A 17,145-nucleotide genomic window follows, 5' to 3' on the forward strand; every position below is an offset into this window, starting at 1 on the left:
GCGGAGGCCCCCCCCCCCAGCGGTGACTGCCCCCTTACAGCGGAGGCCCCCCCCCCCCAGCAGTGACTGCCCCCTTACAGCGGAGGCCCCCCCCCCCCAGCGGTGACTGCCCCCTTACAGCGGAGGCCCCCCCCCCCCAGCGGTGACTGCCCCCTTACAGCGGAGGCCCCCCCCCCCCCAGCGGTGACTGCCCCCTTACAGCGGAGGCCCCCCCCCCCCAGCGGTGACTGCCCCCTTACAGCGGAGGCCCCCCCCCCCCCAGCGGTGACTGCCCCCTTACAGCGGAGGCCCCCCCAGCGGTGACTGCCCCCTTACAGCGGAGGGCCCCCCCCCAGCGGTGACTGCCCCCTTACAGCGGAGGCCCCCCCCCCAGCGGTGACTGCCCCCTTACAGCGGAGGCCCCCCAGCGGTGACTGCCCCCTTACAGCGGAGGCCCCCCCCCCCCCCAGCGGTGACTGCCCCCTTACAGCGGAGGCCCCCCCAGCGGTGACTGCCCCCTTACAGCGGAGGCCCCCCCCCAGCAGTGACTGCCCCCTTACTGTTGCCCCCCCCCAGCGGTGACTGCCCCCTTACAGTGGGCCCCCTCCTCCAGCGTTGACTGCCCCCTTACAGCGGGCCCCCTCCTCCAGCGTTGACTGCCCCCTTACAGCGGTGACTGTCCCCCCCCCCCCCCCCTCCCCTCCGAGACCCACGTACTTACCTCGTAGAACGCGGCTACTCCTGTGCCCGACGCGCCTCCAGCAGCGATGACTCCGGCGCACACTGTGACGTCAGTGTGTTGCAGGACGCCTCCTCCCCCGGACGCTCCCGCGGAACCAACAGGTAGGAGACATCAGGGGACGGGGGGCGGAGGAGGATCCTGGCTACACACTGACATCACAGTGTGCGACGGGATCAGCGCTGTTAGTAGTGCTGGTTAGTGAATACCAGCAGGGGAGCTGCGGCCCCTGCTGGTATTCATTAACGGGGTGAGCGGCCACGTGTCAGCGACTACGGCTATGCCTGTCAGTGCTGACACACGTGTCATAGGTTCGCCATCCCGCTTCTAGACAATAATGTGCTGCCGACAATGTGACAATACTCTGGCAATGGTCAGCTATACTTCCAACAAGACAGCGCACCTCGTCACAAATCTAAGGCTGTATTACATTGGTTTAAAGATATGGATGTTTCATGATTGGCCTGGCTGCACAGAGTCCCCACCTGAATCCTATGGAACATCTCTGTGACAAACTGGAATGTCTGGTCAGGAAATATGAAGTGTTTCAATCTGGTTTAAGAGAACTGGCGAGATGTTTACAGGATGAATGGAGGGAAATATCAGCTTAAGTGTATCAGATGTTAGTAGTTAGTATACCACGGAGAGTATCCAATGTCATTAGGGCCAAAAGGAGCCCCAATAAGTATTATCATATGGAAATACTTTTCATTCTTGCAGAGATGTAGGATTGTGTAGATTACATTTACTGACTGGATAATCCTCTAGAATATTATTTCTCTCCCCCGTATAATAAACTGATCCAATTACTTTTTGTGTGGGATAGTGTATATAAAAACAAATTAAGCCAGCCCGGTGCGCCAAGCGAAGTGGTCATACGTGACCGCTTCAGACCTACGTGTTCACCAGGAGACAGTAATGTCATAAAGGACCACAGTAACTGAGCAGGTTCTGGAAATCTCAGCAAAGCCCTTCCAAGAGAATTTGGTCCCTTTTACATGAATGATTAGCATTTAAAACTATATATCAGTCGATTGTGCGAATTGGACTGAACCACGAACAAAAATGTGTTTGTTCGTCAGTCACGTTATGCAGGCATAAAAATAGTAGTTTGCACGCCCTCACGTGTGAACAGCGATTATTTAGCCGCTCCCCTTCGCTGGCACAGTAAATGACTGAATGGTATGCGAATGCAACAGGCTGCACGGAGGAAGTCGGCCATCATTTAACTCCTACGGACGAGTTATCGCTGCGTGTAAAAGGAGCCACAGGAAGCAGATGGCGGCATTAGAGAACTGCAATCCCTGAGAATACGGCTCATATATTAGTGATCTTCTCCCCCTCCCTGTATACAGGCTAGCCTTGTGTCCTAAGACGGTGGGAGTATACGGGAAGGTAATATCACCAATTACCCGGCTCTTATCAAATATACAGGAAGTGGAGAAGTATTTACCGCACTCCTGTGGCTTCTGGAACAGTCGCTCCGAGCTCCGGGGCTATGATGAAACAACAAGAGCACTTCATTCTCTGTAATCCAGGTAAACGCACGGAAAGTCAGTGCAGCGGTAGGACTGCAGCAAGAGCCTGTATACTGGGGGGCTGGACAGATGGATACAAGCTTGGAGTGCAGTGCATGGCGGGGTGTCTGATAAGGAGATGTGCCCATATGAAGCTTTATGGCACATCACATGGATACGCCATACACGACTGATAGGCGAGGGGTTCCGAATTCTTGTTTGCAATGCAAAGCAGCCGCAACCCCATCCAACCAGTATCACTCCCAGCCTTCTCCAGTGAAGTCTACTAGAATTTGGCCACCATTACATGAGCGCTGGCGGCACTTGTATAATAGCAGCCTTCAGGCTCATTCAAACGGGTGTGTGCAATTACATCCAGGAAAAACCCAATTGTCTTCACTGCTATACCTTATGTGCATGGTTTTTTTATGCAGGTGTGCATTTTTTACATCTGTATTCTGTCCATATTCACTGCGTTTTTTTATGTGTGAGGGGAACAAAAATGTAAGAAAGTGCAATTAATGTCACCCCCCCCCCCCCCCACTTTGCATTTGCTAACATAATGCAGGGGGGACTTCCAGCTTCCCAACAAGTGGCGCCCCCTCAGGATTTTCTAGAACTACTTCAGCTGGAGATAACCTTGTGCATGGCTGCTTCCTTCGAGTAATAGCAAAACACTTGTCCAAGGGTTGTGTCTTGTACTACAGCTCAGCTCCACCGGAGAGAACAGAGCTGAAGCCCAGTAGCAGAAACCTCCTATGGATAGACGCTACGCTGTTTCTGGAAGAAAGCAGCCATGTTTCTGTAATCCTGCACAACCAAGTTATAATCAAGATTATACACTGAATGGCCACTTTTTTAGAGACCCCCATCTTGGACTCATTTTGCCTGCAGAACTGCAGCAATTCGCAGTGGTGTAGATTCCACAAGGGGGGGGGGGGGGGGGGGGGGGTAAATTGCTCTGCAGGAATATCGGCCCCTGCGGACAGGAAACTTCTTGAAGCGGACACGGATTATATGGAAGTGCTGACATGTTCCGACCAGCTGACAGGAAGGGGTCAGTGATTCATGCTGCTTGCGCCAAATTCTAACCTGCCATCAGCACAGTGCAAAAGACATCTGGATCCATCTGACCAGGCGATTTGTTTCCACTGCTCAATGATACAATGTTTGCACTTTTTTGCCCCCTGGAGTCATGTGATTTTATGCTGCGCTCCAGGGTCACGGGGATAATTTCCATACAGGGAAGCGCCAATTGTGAGAGGGCCGGGGGCTCTAGTAAAAAGAGGCCATTCAGTGTTTATTGAATTTCGAGGGCTTTAGTCCCAAAAGTAGAGTCCCCAGATATCTGTCAGATGTGTCCTGTGAAGCTGTGTAAAATGCTATGGAGCCTTTTCTTTGTTGTACCCGTTCCCCCACCCCCCCTCCAGAAAAGTTGGGTGTAGACCATTACATCTGCCAGCGATCATGGCCTGCCATTCCCAGGACCAGCCGCCATGCATTTACACGCGAGCCCATTGATGCAACGCTGCGTACAGAAGTAGATTAGTCAGGACTTGGTAAGAATGGGTGACAAGCCCCAAGGAAGGTATACTAGTCAATCACTCAACATTTCTAGAAAACAAATTTTTTAATTTGCTGTATAAACGGAGCATACGACGTCTACAACGTCCGCAATCAGCGCAAGTTACACTGATATAAGAAACGGAGAACTTCTCAAATCCATAGGGACAAGCTGAGAAGGCTCAACCTTTCCTCCCTCTGTCGTCTAATTAGTCTCTTAATTATGACAAATTATGAGACAGATGAACACGGAGTTGTTTCTTATGCAGTGATATCCGGGGGTGGACAGAAGGACAGGTCACCGCCGATGAACGGATGGAGCCGTCAAATATCAATCCCGTCAGTCACGAGTCCGACAGACTGTGATCTCCAGGAACAACAAGATGTAATTAGTGTGACAACAGCAATTAAATAATAAGGGTAATTAGCGGGCACTTGATGAGAGGCTGGGAACCTCATCATAGTGCGGATGTAGGAAACAACTCAGAAACGGGATACGGAGACTAGTTAAGTGTCCGGTTACCAGTGAGACATCTGAACCAGAGCGGGATTGGATCAGCACTAATCTGAACGGTGTTACTAACGAGCAGACAGCCCGAGGGGGGGCTGGGAAGACGAGGGGTTTATAACCTGCACCCAGGAACAGACGGCTCCCTGCTAATTTACAGAAGACGTAAACAACCAGAGACCCGGAGGAGGTGGAAGCCGGTCAATTACACGTCTGTCGCTGAAGAGGAGAAGAAAACTGAAGTTATGCAGATGAGATATTAATATCTATAATCACGGATCCACCGCTCGCATTTACCATAACTCCGTACTGCAGCAGTTCATCGGCCATCACGCCGCTGCAGCGGTTAGGCTCACTCACGCCAGGGGGCTTTGACTGCGTGTTAGGTATTTTTCACGAGCGTAATAGACCGTGCTAAAACCCCATTAATTTACATTGGGCCCTTCAGGCCTGCGGGTTTTTACACGCATATTCTGCAAAAAAAAAGCAGAACATCCTGTATTGGTGCATTTTTACCCAGTAGCGGGGCTTGAATATCCCCGTCTCCAGCAAGCGATCGCTCTCATTGGCCTATAGAGTGCCGCGTCAGCCAATCAGAGCTGGGGCTCAATTAACTAATCACAGCTATTCAATGTTGTCATATAATAAATTGCTGTGATTGGTAAATCGAGCGCCGGCTCTGATTGGTTCTTCAAGCACTGTGTCAGCCAATCAGAGCAATCGCTTGCTGGAGGCGGATATTCAAACCCCACTACCAGGAAGAAATGCTTTGTCAGTGTTCAGGAGAACACGGCAGCCTGCAGCAACTCCGCAGCCAAGCGTGAGGGAACCGAACGCCAGCTGCTAGGTGAGTATTATAATGTATTCTGGCGATTGGCTGCAGGTTGTCATGTATTCCGGGTGTCTCACATCATTGCTGGCTTGCTGAACCAAGAATTGCAGGCCGTCGAGGGACTGGAGCCAGCAGAATGGGAGCAACAAAAGGAGACTATTTATTTTTTATTGTTATACCCAGCAATACCCTTTAGGGTGCGTTCACACGCAGCAGATTCTGGAACGTGTTACGCCATGGGTTCTGCACCAAAATACATGTCAAAAATCAATACCATTTGGTAAGGATTTTGATGCAGAACAGCAGCAGATTTCAACCTTTCAACTGAAGATCCAAAACAAAATACGCAACGATGGGGAGGATTGTGATACGGATTTTGGTGCGCATTTTTCACTGTGGAAATTCTGCACTAATCTATCATATGTGAATGCACCATTAAATGAATTTTCCAAAATTGAAAACCACAAACTTGCCCCAGAGCAGTGAACGATGTAAATAAGGCTGAATGCACAAGGCCAGGTCGGATTCTGCATGCGAGATCCCACAGCGGAAACTGACCCATTGCCTGGCCAGAGACCCCTGCTTACCTGCCCCGATCTGTGCTGCGGATATGCTGGCCGGCACGCCAAGCACATGTGCAGTACAGATTTTCCGCGCCATTGCTAGGCGATGATGCGGATTCCGCGGCCCATTGCAAATCAGACAGCTTCCATTGAGTTCAATGGAAATCATATCCATGGAATCCATGCACAAACAGAGCATGTTGCGATTTTCCATCCACAAGCAGAAAATCGCAGTTGATTTCCGCTCGTGAACATGGAAAAGTGATTTTTAAGAGCATGCTATGGGCGGTATTTGCTGCAGAATCTGGAGGGGGACGCCCGCTTCGGATTCCGCTATGCAAATACGCCCATGTGCATTAGGCCTAAAAGACAAGAATTATTTCTTACCCATAATTCCTTTTCCATGAGTCCATCCTGACAGCACACATGGAGGTTGCTCCGCCTGTGATCCTTGGGACAGGAAGGGGAGTTCTTTAAAAGGCCACCTCCCACCGCTTGACTCCAGTGACTTCCAAATCACCACAACGGATACGTGGCCCAACAGTTTTTTTTATTAGCACTGAAATACATCAATTAATGTACAAGCATTATAAATCGTACAAGGGTGGGAAGGTATGTGCTGTCATGATGGACTCATGGAAAAGGAATTATCGGTAAGAAATAATTCTTGTCTTTCCATCTCATCCATCCTGACAGCACACATGGAGGTATACCAAATCATCAAGCTTTTAGGGGGGGAAACTACTGCCTAGAGGACCTTCCGCCCAAAGGCCAGCGCCCTATCAGTATAGAGATCCAAGCGATAATGCTTAGGCCATGTGTGCATGTTACATCATGTTACAGCTTTGCAAATGTTCTGCAGAGTTTCACTACGTTCAGCCCATGAGGAAGCGAGAGCCCCTGTAGTGTGGGCTCTGAATCCCTCAAGGGAAAGCAGATCTTTGGCTTTAGATGCTCCCTGAAATGATGTTTTAATCCATCCAGCGATGGTATCCTCAGACGCTGTTTTTTTCTTTCCTCCTGACATTTACAGAATAAGTTCTGTTTTTTTGAGACCTGTGAATAGGTCAGGACTGCATGTCTGACGTCAAAACTGCACAAGCACCGATCTTTGTTATCTTAAAACTTGACAGAAGGGAGGCAGAATTATTCCCCGTTTCATTGTGGAACGTCCATACCGCATTAGAACAGAGAAATAAGTCTAGTTTTATGACTATCCTGTCGTCAAGCACCTTTAGGTAGGACCTTACAGTATAATTCCTATAGCTCACCAATCCACCCAGGGGTTGTAATAACTACCAGCAAGGCTACTTTGATGGATAGGCGTTTCCGTGATACTGAATGTACAGGCCTCAGAGAACTGTTCATAGAGGCTGCCTGGCCCTAAACTAGGGTCACAGATCTTGGAAGTGGACCTCTTTCAACCCTTGAGAGTGTGTATTATCTTGGATGATAATCATTGGTGTCTTAGTCTCTGCCGCTCAGGCTATCAGCTTTGTGCAGAGGGTCTCCTGAAAGAACACTGGACCTCAAGACAAAAAACAGGTTCTGCCTGAGACCAGCAGAATCAGTGGACGTATCGCCTAGAAAGACGATGCTGTGCAATGCATACAACCTGGTCCAGCCATTCTGGCTTTTACGCAAAGTCCGTGAATTTAAGGGAAAACGGAAAAAAATATGGCAAATTTATGACCCATGCTTGTGAAGATGCATTTGGCGCCCGGGGATTGCTTGCTGGGCTTAAGAAAAAAGAAAATTTCTGTATTTCGAATTTATCTTTGATGCAAGAGGTCTATCTGGGGTTAGCCAGATCAACAGATTGAATATGTATAGTTTTAGGGACCATTTCCCTGGATCTAACCTTCCCCGCAAAAACTGCAATAAGGTTTTGAGAGCCTTTTAGATGAATAGCCGATAAAGACCATCTAGTTCTCTGCCCAGCAGAATATTCTTTTGATAGACATTCGAAAAGGGTTTCTGGTGCTGAATAAGACACCATTGGCCAACAATATTTTAAAGTGTTCCAATGACTAAAAACCCTCGTTTTTATTTGAAAAAAGTAGTAACCCTTTGAGGAGTCAAGGAATAGTCCGAGAACTTTTTGGGTGTCTGGGTTCAGGCTGAAAATAAATGATTTAAAACTCATTTTAACCATCATCTAATATATTTTTAGTATGCCAGGTGGATGGGAATATGTAGTATGCGTCTTTGAGTTCAACGTGCAAACGACGCTGCCTTCCTTAACCTGGGGAATCAAAACCTAAATAGAGTTCATTTCAGACAAAATTTAGCAATGTACTGAATTAAGGGACTCTGACTTAAGTATGGTTAAGTTAGCAGCCCAAGCAAAGATGAAAAAATAACCATTACAGGAAAAAGGGCAAAAATAGAGATTCTATTTTGGATCCCAAAGATATGGTCGTTAAGGGGCAAAGAGAGGCTATTACGCAAGCAATCTTTTGATAGGTTCATCTATCTCTTTTCCCCTTGCTGTTTTTCCACAAAGAAGAAAAAATTTCCTTGAAAAGTATGGCTCTGCTGCGGCACCTGCCAGCTTCAGATAGTCTCCTAGCTATAAGGGCCACAGCCACACTAGGCGTGCCACCAGGTGGCTACTAGAATGGTTTCTAGAAGCCTACATGCAGTCTTCATCCGATTTTTATGGAAGCTTGCCAGCCTTTTGCAAAGCTGCTCCTTTCCACTTTAGCTGTTGAATTTTAAGTTTTGTCCTTGTATCTGACTCTAGTATCACAGATATCAGTTCTACTAGCTGAATCTTCGTATAATATTTTCCCTTTAGTGTAGAAAGTAAGGAACTGCCGCCCTCAGGGTGCTTATAAATACGGGCTCTTATTTGCTGGTCTAGAAGGACCCGGCTGGGGTTAGAGACTAGTTCTCTGACCGTCTGGCGGAGATTACTTTAGCTCCGCCCTGATTAGCCTTCCCGCAGCCTTGAGTATGGATTTCCATCCTACAAAAAAAAAAAACAAAAAAAACAAGACAGGTGATTGCTATTATATCAATCATATACCATGAGTTTCTATTCCAGAGACCTATTCACCATTGCTCTGCTGTGGAGCTTCATCCTGCAACAGCAGGCGATTGCCATTACATCAATTATATACTAGGTGTTTCTGTTCCAGAGAACTACTCACCATGGCTCTGCTGTGGAGTTTCATCCTGCAGCAAACAGGTAAATGCCGTTATATCAATCATATACCATGACATTCTGTTCCAGAGAACTACTCACTATGGCTTTACTATGGAGTTTCATCCTGCAATAGCAGGTGATTGCCATTATATCATATACCATGAGTTTGTAGATTTCCCCTGCTACCTCCATGCTGTCCATAGCGTTAGGAGGAGATGCAGCGCTTGAATCCCGTAGGAAACATTCAAATCCTCTACTTTGAATTTGGCGCGCTGATGCCACTAGAGTGCATCCATCATCACGCACAGTGCAGCGCCGCATCCCCTCGGAGCCAGCTGCTAGTCACCGGGACCTAAGCGCAGGATGCAGAAGCATTTGCCGCAGTTCCCATATCTGCATGGGGACGTTGCCGCAGCGTGCGTCAATTTGCATATGATGCGGCGCCGTGTCATCACTGGGAGCCGGCTGCCGCTTTTCTTAGGTTTTGTTGCTCGTCTTTAACTATTTTTGTAGTGCAGTCCGAGCAAAAGGGTCTCTTAGCGTTATCGTCCACTTTTTTTGGCGCATAACGCACACCTTTTTATCCTCTTTTTTTCCTGTTTAGTTTTAAATGCTTCTTCCTATAAGGAGAAGCCATTACTAATACCAGGTGTGAAAGCCATGCTCACAAAAATGTTCCCATTTTTTTGTCCAAGTGGACTACTTACGGTTGGCACAATCCCTTTTTCTCCCTCAGCGCTGTCCATGCAAAAAAACCTTCTGGGAACCATGAAGGAGGATTTTTCCGAATGTAATTTAAAATTTGGCGCCAGCGCTGACATCTGACATTGCGCACGATGCGGCGCCGCTCCATGCCCGGAAGGCGGCCGTCGCGACGTCGCTAAACGACGGGGAACAGCAGCGCAGAGCAGCCGCACCTGCCGCTCACTCCCCTCCGATGGTGCTGATGTCCGGATGGAGCCGTGGAACTGCCTCCCCCGGCCAGATACCCCGCGCCCCGGGGAGTAGCGCTATGCAGCCCGCAGCCTCCATCCACAGCACGGAGAACTCCCTCCTGTGTCCGTTTGGGACAGGAAGACACTAGAGTCAAGCGGTGGGAGGTGGCCTTTTAAAGAAATCCTCTTCCTGTCCCAAGGATCACAGGCGGAGCAACCTCCATGTGTGCTGTCAGGATGGACGAGATGGAAATACCCATTTACTCATCCGCTCACCTTGCCTCCAAGTCCAGCACCATCCATCTGGTCCCCACTGATAGCAGAAGCAATGACGGCCCATTTTTATATACGTGAGTGTTGTAGCCAATTACTGAACTCCATGATCAGATTCATGCATCCATGATTGCGGAGGCTAGCAGTCACGTCAGGGATGAACGCACCATTACTTCCTGTGTCAGCTGGGTCTGAGGTGATGAAGCTGGAGCAGAGGCTCCGTGTATTGGCTCTTTTTCATCACACCATTCCCTACACAGAGAGAACGTTTCCTTTTTCCTTTTTAAATGCCAGAAAACCCCTAAAATATAACCTAACAGTCAGAGGGTCTTCATGGTTTCATGCATTTTCTTCTTATAGAATCTGTTCATGTATTTCCAGGAGGAACAACGGAGGAATAGCATAACAGAAAAGGAGCTACGGAACTTATTTCATGTTAAGGCGAGTATTTACTAAAACGGAAAAGCGGATATGTCAGTAAAGCTGAAGGGTCTCGTTATGCCATTATGAGGCGGGCGCTTCATAAGGGAGAGCAGTAACAGTACAAAGGAAACCGTAGCGCTTCCAATAAACAGAACCTAGAAGGTAAAAGATTTATTTTCTATCATCGTCTTCCATCACACCAGAAACTAGGGTAGCATCAATATTTATGTATCGCGTCTAATAAATCATCATCAATATTTATGCGCGGCTTCCAATACAATATCATCAATAAATAATGTAGAACAAATTATCCTCCGAGGGCGACAGCCGCGATCGCGGGCTCTGTGCAGCGCTAAATTTATGAGTCTATAATATCAAAGCCGCAGTCTGGACTCTTAGAAAAAGCACAGAAAATAAGAACATCCTAAAAAGGGGAAGGTCAGGAATAACTTTTTTTTTCCCTTCTCAACTATTATTTCCTTTATTTGTATTTTTTTATTTTACTTGTTTCAATCTATACTCTTTTTTTTTTTTACATTATTTTTTTAAAAACAGAATGTATGTCTCCCGCGAGGCCATAAAACACCTCTGGGAGACATTGAAGGAGTTATTGACTTATCACCTATCTATACGATGGGTGATAAAAGGCTGACCGGTGGAGGGCTCCCCCTAGAGACCCCAATTCTGAGAACAAAGGGTCGAGTGTCCCTTCTCATTACTGAGCGCTTACTGCACCCACTGCAGTGACACGGGGACCGAATGAAGCGACACTTGTGAACGCACGGTGCCGCTCCACTAATTTCAATGGGCTGATGGACATAAAGAGTCCAAGTACTCGGCTATGGGCCCTTTTACACTGCATGCTAATTGTTGGCCACTACCGTTCTATTCAATTTCCTCCTCATTGTGGAGAGGAGTAGAGAAGGGGGCACATGACCCCCGTTCTCGAAAATGGTGTGTGTGTGTGTGTGTGGGGGGGGGGGGGGGTGTCCATAGTGAGATCTCCACCAATCAGTTATTTTTCGTACAACCCCTTTAAAAAAAGGGGCATTCCCATCTTAGTCCATCATGGTAGAGAGGAGAATACCCTACTTTATGATGCAGCAAGGGTGGCTGGGAGTATGACAACAGGCTCTCTTACACCATTCCTGTAACTCCCATAGAAGTCGATGGGAGTTATGGAAACATGATAGCTTCCTGTGCCATGCCGTTTCCATAACTTTCACCCACTTTTATGGGAGTTACAGAAACGGCATGATACAGCCTCCTTGGTTGTTACCATGCTTCCACTCGTCCCAAAACACTGTCTGCAGCCAAGACAGGGTTGAACAGATCTTAAGATAGATGTGGGTCACACTTCTGGGACCTGTACCCAGCAGACATTTTATAGCACATCCTGTGAATATGCCATGAAAACACAAGATGCAAACAAACACCCCCTTAAAAACACTTATTTTGCACTGCAACTGGGGCATCAGTAGGAGCCCCAGATACATGAGTTGTCCAGTTGTAAACTATTGATGGCCTACTCTTAGGATTCTGCTTGGGACCCCTGCTGATCAGCTGTTCGCCATGCTGGTGCGCTTCTCTACTGAGCCAATTTCTGTAGTAAGCAGACAACTCTATTCTCAGTGTAGTGGTTGGCCTTGGTATTACAGGCAAAGTTTCCATTAATGTTAATGGGATGTTTGCCTGCAATACCAAGCCTGGCCACTGCAGTCAGAACAGAGCTGTCTGCTTATGTAAACATCAGCTCAGTGCAGAAACACACTAGCCCAGTGAACAGCTGAACAATAGAGATCCTGGGCTGCAGACAAATGCAGATCTACTATTGATGGCCCATCCTACTTCGGGTCTCTGGCCGATTCTAACAGGTGGGCATCTGACTTGCTAGATAACTTTTGCAGGAGCTCAATTGCACTCATGTTTAAAAAAAAAACCCAAAAAACCCAAAAAACAGACACATAGCGTTAATACAAAGGAGTTACCTTGCTCTCGACAAGAGAGACGAGAATCTGCTCCATCACTGGACCTGCAGGCGGGACCGATGTCTGAATGTGACCTACGATGACACCGATGGCCACGCGGGACAGTTCATAGCTGAGATTTGTGTTCTTTCTAACCAGTTCAATTAACTCGGCACCAATGGTTTTTGGAACAGTTGCAGAGATTTCAGTTTCTGGCGCCAAAGCCTTTGAGAGCGATTTCATTTTGCTCTCCTGTATGACGACTGTGTTGAAGGCTTCCATGCAGGGAGGGGCGGGGGCAGTTCTCTTCGTTTGCGTGTTCCTGTCGATGTCAGCGGTGCTCTCTTTGTCGGGGGGTGCTGGGGCTGTGCGCTTGCTGTGGGAGTTCAGCGTCCCGGGGACTAAGGGGCAGGCGTCAGGACTTTGGGTCACTGTGGTATTTACACTTCTGGTGGGGACAGGAGGAGGAGTGTGACTGGGACTGGAGGCTGCGGTGAGATGACAGGAGTCTGTGGAAGTAGTGCACAAGGTGTCCAGAGAGGACATGCTTGTAGTAGACATGTTTAGTATGGACCTTGATGTTGAGGTTTTTTCCACGCCATCTAGAAAAGAAAATGGAATAAATGCATAAAAACTAAACCAGATAAATACATTGGAGTTCTCCCTTTGATTTCAGTCACATGTATCCCAGGAGATCAGTTCGCCGGCTTCCTGCGATAAAGCCAAGACGAAACGGCAACTGGCTGCAGCAAAACAGGACCAGGAACACTAAACCACAAAAGGGAAATCCCGGCAATCATTGGGCTGCCAGCCAAAACCAGAAGGGATTAGCAGGAATTTCACAAACAGTTTATTTCAGGAGCAGCAAAAAACCTACAAACCATTAAAACCGTGCATAGAATCATATCAAGGTCTACTGCTCTTAAAAAGGGTTCTAACTTTTACTTTTGATGACGTATCCTCAGGACAGGCCATCAATAGACGTCTACCGTTTGGGATCCCAGCACCGTTATATATGGCCAGTGCTTGAAGCAGATAGCACTATTAGCATTGCAGCAGCCCAGTTTGGTAATACAGGCACAGCTCCCATTGAATTTCATGCATACAGTACCAAATCAGGCCACTGTAAAATGGACAGCACTGTCTGACTCCAGCGCGGTCTACATCGAGTGCAGTGCTGGGAATCATCTGATCAGTGGGGATCCTGAGCGATGGACCCCTGGCAATCAACTATTCATGGCTTGATAGGAAGGACAACAATAAAAGTCCTGTAGAATCCCTTTAAGCCCCTTCCCACACCGGGGCATAAATGCACACCCTGAGTGATAAGTGGTTCCTGCAATTGGGCCTACCGTTACGTCCTAAGGCCCATTTAGACAACGGTTATCGCTCAAAAGATGTCTTTTGAGCGATAATCGTTGTGTCCATTTACAGCGCAAGGTGACTGCTCAAACGTTGAGATCACCTTGCGCTTCGAGTGGGGGATGCAGAAGACAAGCGGGGCCGCTTGTCTTCTGCTACCAACTGTTCTCTGCTCGGAGCGCCTGGCTGTTATACAGTCAAGCGCTACAAGTGGAGGATACAGAAGACAAAACGGGGCCGCTTGTCTTCTGCATCCAGCTGTTCCCCGCTCGGAGCACCCGGCTGTTTTAAAGCCGAGCGCTCAGAGAGGAGGATGCAGAAGACAAGCGGGGTGGCCCCGCTTGTCTTCTGCATCTATCTGCTCTCTGCTCGGATCGCACGGCTGTCATACAGCTGAGTGCTCAGAGCAGGGTATGGAGAACACAGCTGGACCGCTCTGTTCTTCATACCCAGCCCGTGTTCAGGGAGCGGGATACAGCTGAAACAATAGTACCAGCTGTATCCTGGTGTGAATTCCCGATAAGGCTCATCGTTGTCTTTAAGCATGCTGAAAGGCAATGAGGAGCGACGGCATAACGAAAACTGCATGATGTCAGTGTAGTTACACACAACGATTACCGCTCAAAAGATGGCTTTTGAGTCAATTTTGAGCAATAATTGTTGTGTCTAAATGGGCCTCTACTGATGGTGCGGGCAGGAGTCGGCTATGATTGACAGCTGACCTCCCACTGCTGATCCCTTACATGGCAAGATCAATGTTGATCGCATCATGCAGAAGGTTCCCAGAGGAAAAGCGCTCCTACTGTGATACCATCAGCCCTCTGCCATGTAATTGCTGAGAGCCAAAGAGATGCCATGGCAACTGGACGCAGGTGAATGGAATCTGAGTCTACCATGGCCTGTGACCATTATGATATGTGACGAGGAATTGCAATACAGAAGTACGGCAGTTTATTATCATAGCATCACAGGTTCAATTCCCCTGCAAAAACAAAGTAACAAAAAAAGAACCATTTTTTTTTTTGCACACTCACCTATTCTTAAAAAGTAAAAAGCACACGCGTGGTATTGTTGCATACCTAGTGACCTGTACAGTAAATTGAACACTTTTCAGCCCGCACGACCAGCGCTATAAAACGTTCTAAAGTAAAAAAAACAGAGCCAAAATGCTTTTTGAAGGCGTTTCTGAACCAGTCCCATAGATCAATTGTAAAATGGCTTTCGAGTTAAATTAGCTCAGTTTCCATCGAATATTAGGGAGTTTTCTGGGCAAAAACCTATTCTCAGGATAGGTCATCAGTAGAGATGAGCGAACGTGTTCTTAACGAACACTTACGCACCCGAACACCGGCTTTTCCGAGGACTTCCGTGTTCGCGCGTAAGTATTCGGGGGGCGCCGGGGGGCGGGGAGAGGCGCGGCGGCGCGGGCGGCAGCAGCGGGGAACAGGGGGGAGCCCTCTCTCTCTCCCTCTCCCCCCCACTCCCCGCCGCAACCCCCCGCGCTGCCACGGCGACCCCCGAACTTTTTTCGCCCGAACACGGAATTCCTCGCGAAGTTCGGTGTCCGGGCGAAAAGGGGCGGAGCCGAACACGTTCGCTCATCTCTAGTCATCAGTAGTTAAAGACACGGGTGACCTGCTGCATGGAATCCTGGCGATCACCTGATCGCCCAGTCCACTGTCAATGTAGTGGGCCAGATGTGCATCAAAGGAGATGGGAGAGGAATGACCTAGCTGGCTTTACGCCGATTGAAATCAACGGAAGCTGAAGCGGCTATTACACTTTTGTATCCGTCCCCAGTGTCGGAGGTGGAAGTGCTTGAAGTTTAATCGCCTCATTGGCTCCTGTTGATTTCAATGAGACTAAAGCCAGCTAGGCCATTTCCTCTCTCGTCTGCTATGCAGCACATCCAGCCCACTGCATTGACAGCTTAGTGCAACGGGCTTGGCAAAAAAGGGATCGCCAGGGATCCCATGCCACAGGTCCCTGCAATTAACTATTGAGGACCTATGCTGAGGACAGGTCATCTATAGTTTTGGCCCAGAACACCCCTTTAAATATTAAAGCTGGTGCAAAGAAAAAAAAGTGGAGCAGTTGCCCACAGCAACAGGATGGCTACTTACATCTCACAAAGGACCTCTGAGAAATGAGGGTTGGCATTGCATTTTCTATACAGCATCTGGTCTGGAGTGGCACTGTGTACATGAAAACCTGGAAGGTGCCACCTCTTTACCTAGCAATGTAGACCCTTGGTTCTGGAACTAACTGGTCATCACATGGCCTCCAAGATGGCAGGGTCTTGAAGGTGTTATCCCAAATAGAGACTTCTCACCCATCTACAGAAGAGCTGATAAAAGTCTGATTGGTGGGGGTCTCATTGCTCAGACCCCCACCAATCCTGAGAACAGGGCTTTTGTGTCCCTCTTTCCTGGTCACTGTGAGCTCAGGGTACCACCCACAGTGACATGGAAAATAAATGGAGACTAGATGATAAAAGTCTGATCAGTGCAGTTTTCACAACTGAGACCTCCACCAATCCAGAGAACAAAGGTCACACAAGTGTGGTGCTGCTCCATTTATTTCAATGGGGCTGACAGAAATAGAAGTGCTCAGTTCTCTCCAGCAGTGCCACTGAAGCTGAATGGAGCACCGCGCCATGTGCGCAACCGCAACTCCATTCAATCACCACCTCAATGCACTCCACTCACCTGCAGTGAGATTGACACAAGACCTTCGTTCTCTGGATCGCTGGAGGCCTATGTTGTGAAAACAGCACTGATCAGACTTATCTAGTCTATTTTAGGATAACCCCCTTAATGCCCTTTTACATGGGCAAAAGATCAGGCATTAAGGTTCATAAGAATGTGCAAATGCCTGATAACTGGGCCACGTAAAGCTGCACCCAATTCCAACTTACGTGGGGGTGGAAAAAAAAAAGTCACGATTGTCGGCAGCACATCCTCCTGTACTAAAGAGGGGATGCGCTGCTGACCGTGATGACAGCAGAAGGGGGGAGCAAACTTATCTGAATGATCATTCATTTGTCCCCAGTACATTATCAATAAACCTGTGTGCCGCCAGGTAAACAAGCGCCAAACTTGACTGGCGCTCTTCATCAGGATATATCTAGCAATACAAGAGGTCTGTTTAGACAGAGATCAGGTGACTCACTTTTAGTAGTCTGTGACAGCTGGGCATTTTTCCGTTTTTCAGGTGGAGGAGGTGTAATAGGAGCAGCACGTCTAGGCTGGGGTGGAATCTAAAAAACAGCAGATATAAAAAAGTGATACAAGCGATCTACCGGCGTCTGTACAAAGCACGCACATCATCCCT

At 48.2% G+C, this 17,145-nt stretch overlaps 1 protein-coding gene across 1 annotated transcript in view; it reads right to left on the reverse strand.

Moving 5' to 3' along the window:
- The window catches only part of NCKIPSD (NCK interacting protein with SH3 domain), an 85,762-nt gene that overhangs the window by 37,614 nt on the left and 31,003 nt on the right, over window positions 1-17,145 (reverse strand). The window contains exons 4-5 of the mRNA XM_066596805.1: window positions 16,984-17,071; window positions 12,472-13,052 (exon numbers count right to left, since the gene is read on the reverse strand). Of these exons, the coding sequence (XP_066452902.1) occupies window positions 12,472-13,052; window positions 16,984-17,071 (669 nt within the window). The remainder of the gene's footprint in view (window positions 1-12,471; window positions 13,053-16,983; window positions 17,072-17,145) is intronic.

This window comes from Eleutherodactylus coqui, chromosome 3, assembly GCF_035609145.1.
Source record: "Eleutherodactylus coqui strain aEleCoq1 chromosome 3, aEleCoq1.hap1, whole genome shotgun sequence".
NCBI classification, from domain to species: Eukaryota; Metazoa; Chordata; class Amphibia; order Anura; family Eleutherodactylidae; genus Eleutherodactylus; species Eleutherodactylus coqui.